The following is a 6,082-nucleotide window of genomic DNA, read 5'->3' on the forward strand; positions in this document are numbered from 1 at the left end:
TGCCTACTTCTTTTGACAATACAATTGTATATATGTGCTCAATCCATATTTTTATATTTAATTTATTCATATAATTTATTATGCTCTTAATCTTTTTTGCCTGTTTACCATTTAAAGTTATAAAATTTATCAACTGCTTATTGTATCTAATAAACTTTCATAATTTTGATAGTTTTCTTCTTGCACTGGATCTCAAGAAAATTACTAGAATTTATCAATAGTTAACTGTTCTAAAATAAAAATTTCAAAAATGTCAAAAGCGAGATTTGAACAAATCCAGTCGGTTCTGTTTTATATATTTAAATGTGAACAGTTTCTTTGTTTCCTTTTACCCTTTGCATGATTTTTTTTTAGTCTAGTTCAAAAATTATTAACACAGCAAAACAAATATGTTTTTAATGTTGAAAACAATTGAACTTAATATTTGTAGAGCTTTTGCCTCCTCCTGGTTCTTTATCACCATCACCATCAGGAAAACTGAAAATGGATGTTGATGAAAATTTAGCGACCACTGCCATTATAGCGCCAGGATCGGAAACAACTATCGAAATAAATAAAGATAAAATTGGCCTTGGAATTAGTGTAGTTGGAGGTGTCGATTCATTACTCGTAAGTTTTTCCCAGTTAATAAATCATGTCTGTTATCATTATAAAATATTTTCTTTTTGTTATTTTTATTTGTCGTCATTTGATAACATTTCTGTTTTATGCTTTCCAGGGTGAAATCATTGTTCATGAAATTTATGCAGAAGGTGCTGCTGCCAAAGATGGCAGACTTAAACCTGGTGATCATATTTTAGAAGTAAATAGTGAGGATTTTAGAAATATCTCTCAAACTAGAGCATTGACAATTTTAAGACAAATTCCTGGAAAAGTACGATTGATGATTCAGTTGATTTTTTAATCTTTTTAATTTACCAAAATCTATTTACATGGTATTTATTAAATGTGTAGGTTCGAATGCTTGTGTTTCGTGATGTAAACTACAGTGATGATGAAATCAATAATTTAGACATAATGGAAATTGAACTAACAAAAAAACCTGGCAAAGGTTTGGGCCTCAGCATTGTAGGGCGCAAAACTGGATCAGGCCTTTACATTTCCGAAATCGTAAGCTAATTAATGCTAAAGATCTCTTATTATACTACTTTATTATCACTAGTTATTCTTCAACATAAAATATTCTCGATTGTCAGGTCCCTGGTGGAGTCGCAAGTGTAGATGGAAGATTAATGAAAGGTGATCAAATAATGACTGTCAATGGGCAAGATATTCAAAAAATGACCCATGAAGAAGCTGCTGCAGTATTGAAAACAGCTATTGGAAAAGTGTCGTTAAAGTTTGGGCGATACAAATCGAGGTGTGTATAATCTGATGTCTTGTTGATTGTCTTGGATTTATTTTATTATGCTCAATAATGTTTAACGATTTTTTTTAATAGATAGAAATCATTTTTTAATAAGCTGTGTCATATTTATAATTGTGTATTCTAACATTGAAAGAATAAATCCTCAAATTCCAGTTTTCTTGGTTTTACTATTGTATTTTTGGCCAGTAATTCTGAAACAATTTCACGGGAAATGTTTTAACAATGTTAATTGGATTTTCTGTTTTTGTTTTTGCATATTCAAAGGAAACTAAAATAAAAGGTATGGGAAAATTTCAGGCTATCTTTAGTAATCAATAGTAAATACATTTCCAATTATGACTCTATGCCTATTTGTTACACAGGGTAGTAATACCAAGAAATATAGATGTCAACTAGATAGAGTAATACCATTTTTGAATATCAATTGCATTGTTGTGTATGCATGGTTCCCTCCCTATGACGTTTATATGATTAAAGAATTTGATCTTTTATCTTCAGTTTTGAATATGTGGTTGGTTGGTTTTTTCATGTATTTGATTTAGTTTCACGTGGAAAGCCAAAAAGGAAATACAATTTTTAAATTTTTATGTATGGCTACCCACTTTACCCATAGCTCATAAAATACTTTGTTTAATAAAATAAATAAATTACAATTAATTAAGGTTTTTAGTTGAGATAAAAAAGTCAATGGCACGAGCGGGATTCGAACCCACGATCTTCGGGCCGCTCCTCTACCACTTGTGCTATCAAGACCTCGATCCACTTCCCACCAACTTCCCATCTCAACCACACCTTTTGAATTTTCCCTCCTTTTTGCCATTTTTCAAAAGGTGCGGTTGAGATGGGAAGTTGGTGTCCGAGTGGATCGAGGTCTCGATAGCTCAAGTGGTAGAGCAGCGGTGTATCTAGCCGAAGATCGTGGGTTCGAATCCCGCTCGTGCCATTGACTTTTTTATCTCAACTAAAAACCTTAATTAATTGTAATATATTAATTGGTCAAGCGGACCACGAAATTAGTGAATTTAATAAAATAAATAAATTTGCTGAATTAGAGTTAAATTTAATTTTATTGTTTAGGTAGCTAAGACAATTATCCTTGAGTTATGCCCTTTCAAAATCCTTCTCTATTCCAAGATATAAACATTGGGTTGTCCGAAAAATAATGCAGGTTCATGTTTATAAAATAAAAATAATTTAATAAATGAGTTTAAACATTTTTTATTATTTAAAACACTCTCCATCCTTTTCAATACACTTCTCCCAAAGTGACGGCAACTTTTCTATACCCTCTGAATAGAATTTTGAGTCTTTATTACAAATTCTGTAAATAAATTTTCTAACAACTTTTGATTAATAAATTTTATTTGGATGTAAAATGTCCATGTGTCTGGGTCTGAAGAAATGGTAGTCGGTAGGTGAGAGGTCTGGAGAACTTTGTAACCAAGATCCAATAGTTTTTGTGTTGTCACTTGTGAAACATAAAGTCGAGCGTTGTCGTGTAACAGAATCAACCCTTCTGGTTGACCAAAAATGGCTTCGATAATGCCGATTATCGGTGCATTGTTTCAATTTCAAGCATTGATTGTTTCACCAGGATTCAAGAAGCTGTAAGATTTGCTAACTGAAAGATTCTCTGCATGTTCTCGGACAGTTGTTCTGGGATTTTGTTCGACCAAAGCTAGCAGAAAATCATCATCTAGGGAAGAAACCCTTCCACAAACTTCTTTGACTTCAAGGCTAAAGTCTCCCTCTCGGAATTTTTTAAACCATCTCACTCATACTGCCATCGCCTCGGACTTCTTAATGTTGCTGGTTGTTTGAGCACTGTTCTGACCGAGTTTAAACTTGTAAAACGAAATTAAATTCAAAAAAATATCTATCACATGTAAACAGTTTATTATATAGAAGAGTAATTGAAAGAAAACGTAAAAATCTCTATTATTTTTTGGACAACCCAATAATATTCAATATTAATATCACAACTACCTCCAGCACAAAGATGTGGGAAAAAGCAGACAAAGGCAATACTAGTTATCATTTCAAAAACTGACTGCATTGGAAAAAACCCAAATTCATACCAAACATTTAACTATAACAACTACAACAAATACACAGAAATGTCAAAAAAAAATGTTAAAATTAATAAACAACTTTTTCCTGATTAAATTCACTAATTTCGTGGTTCACTTGACCAATCAATATATTACAATTAATTAAGGTTTTTAGTTGAGATAAAAATGTCAATGGCACGAGCGGGATTCGAACACACGATCTTCGGCTTGATACGCCGCTGCTCTCCCACTTGAGCTATCGTGACCTCGATCCACTCGGACACCAACCGCGCATCTCAACCACACCTTTTGAATTTTCCCTCCTTTTTGCCATTTTTCAAATGTCGTGTAATCTGGTTGAATTCTCGATGACAAATGAAATGGCCACGGAGAGCTTTAATAAAGTATACTTCATTTTTAATCATTAATTTTTTTTCCTCATTTTCATTTTTCTTGATTCTTAACCCTGTGGAAAGTACATACAAGTAGATAAATTTGAACTTTAGACCAGAATTTCCAAAATGTAACTAACTATTTGTCCTATTGCTAAATGATTTTCTATTTTTTGGTGAACTTTCTTTTTCTTTCAAACTATCCTAATTAAATAATTTTGATTAAACTTTTGGATTTTTGAGCTCATTTAATTTGGTTTACATTAAAATAAACATGTTTTAATTAATATAACAAAAAAGTGTATAGATTTTGAAATAAACAACAAAATTTCCGAAGTACCTTTTTTTACGCCAAAATGGGAGAGAGCGGTAGTGTGGTAGTGAGAAGAAAAAAAACAGTTATTGATAAATTCACTGCACTTTAAATATTTCTTCGGCACATCCCTCATCAGGACTTTGAAACTATGAGCATCCCATGTTGACAATTGATGTTCATATTTGTTGGTAATGAAATGTGATGAAAGTGATATTTTTTGAAAGCTTGACAAAAGAATTGGATTTTTTTTCCTTCAAATTGGTCTTTTTCGATATAAAAAATTCTAATGTTAAATGCTGATATTAGTTAAATTGAGAGGAAAACACCGACAATGGGTTGACTCCACACAAATGTTGTTTTTACTATTCAATTTTTTCCTCTAATGTCATTTTAAATATGTTTCAGGAGAAAGGAGTGTAAACTCCTCCGCGTTGGAGGATGTTAAAGGAGAATCATATTTATTCTAACATGATATGGATCCGCATCCCTCGAGGCATAATTTATTCTCTAAAGACTGTTTCCAACAAGAAAACCTAGAAGGGCCCCCAAATAATTGGACATACAATAAACAAAAGTTTAAAACCCATAGTCAAATAGATAAATATGAAAATTAATGATTAAGACTTACTACTCGGTCACTTTCACTATACATTCATAAAATTTTTATAAAGTTCTACATGCCAGCAAACTTCAATATTTATATAAAAGCTCTCATTGATTAACTAATGTGAAAATATATTTTTTATATTACCGTTCTCTTTAGCAATATAAATTACACAGTGTTACTTGTTTATTGTGCTACTGAACAAACACATCCATGTAATGTGGTAGCGGCTTTAGTGAATTACTGCTACTCTTGCTTTTGCATATATGTGATAATCACAGCAGTCATTAAGTTAATTTAATAGGTCATTATTATAGATTGTAGACCTAAAATTTGTTCCTAAATCAGTTAGAATTTTAGAATTTTAATGTTGGAAATGAATGATAACAATTTTTAAAGCTTTATAGTAATGTACAATTAAAACATATTTTAAAACTTTATTTACAAATGGTTATCAAAGATTTATACAATCCATCTGTGAATAATCATTGGAAAATTGAATTAAAAATGTGATAGATTTTGCTATTTAAAAATGTTTATTTTCACAGCGTTACACATTAAAAAATATATATCGCATGTGTATTTAAAAAACAGGAAATATACTGATCGTTGTAGAATCATGACAAATGTTTGTATCATTCAAAACATTGATCAAAACAGTTTAACAAAAAAATTCTACTTTTTGAGATTGGCTTTACACAAGTATTACTTATAACCGTTTTCAAGCTATATTAGCAAAACATAAACAGTAATAAACGTATTTATTGTAATTTATTAATAACGTATTGATTTATTTTATGCTGTTTGTATGATTGAATCATTTAGGAATTGCGTATTTTTAGATAAATTGGGTTTTTATTACAATCGTGATCGACCAAGAGATCAGGGGACCATCAAAATTTCAATTTTGTTATTGCGTTTAAATTGTATATACTATCTAATGGAAACACTAGTTATTTTCAGTTTATTTTGTAATTTAGAGATACAGGTATGATAACAAGAAAAAAAAAATCTAGCAAATTATTTTTATGTGATGAATTTATTTCAAATGGACATCTTTAATACTATTTAGTAATTTAAATAAAGGAAGATTCTGCCGTCTTCTTTTCATAGTTGAACAAATATTTATAATATTGGGTTAAAAATCAACTGAATTACTTGTTTATGGAATGAAGTTTGATTACTATTTTGTATTATTGTTATTTATTACTTTATTATTATTATAGCCATTAATCTTCGAGCGGTTGAGCAGGGTACAAAGTTACCCCTAGCCAATATTTTAAATTGTATATTTCTGTAGATTTATTGTTGACAAAATTTATAAGAAAAGTATGGTTCAGATAAAAAACG

General features: G+C 30.4%; 1 protein-coding gene across 4 annotated transcripts in view; it reads left to right on the forward strand.

Annotated features, from left to right (window-relative positions):
- The window catches only part of LOC112127184 (multiple PDZ domain protein), a 246,017-nt gene extending 240,319 nt beyond the window's left edge, over positions 1-5,698 (forward strand). For all 4 annotated transcript variants that reach the window (XM_024227639.1, XM_024227640.1, XM_024227641.1 and 1 more), the window contains 5 exons: positions 431-609; positions 719-874; positions 955-1,110; positions 1,197-1,360; positions 4,534-5,698. In XM_024227639.1, the coding sequence (XP_024083407.1) occupies positions 431-609; positions 719-874; positions 955-1,110; positions 1,197-1,360; positions 4,534-4,573 (695 nt within the window). In that variant the 3' untranslated portion in view covers positions 4,574-5,698. The remainder of the gene's footprint in view (positions 1-430; positions 610-718; positions 875-954; positions 1,111-1,196; positions 1,361-4,533) is intronic.
- Positions 5,699-6,082: the final 384 nt, after the last annotated feature.

This window comes from Cimex lectularius, unplaced genomic scaffold (genome assembly GCF_000648675.2).
Source record: "Cimex lectularius strain Harlan isolate CLEC.00 unplaced genomic scaffold, Clec_2.1 scaffold160, whole genome shotgun sequence".
Classification (NCBI taxonomy): domain Eukaryota; kingdom Metazoa; phylum Arthropoda; class Insecta; order Hemiptera; family Cimicidae; genus Cimex; species Cimex lectularius.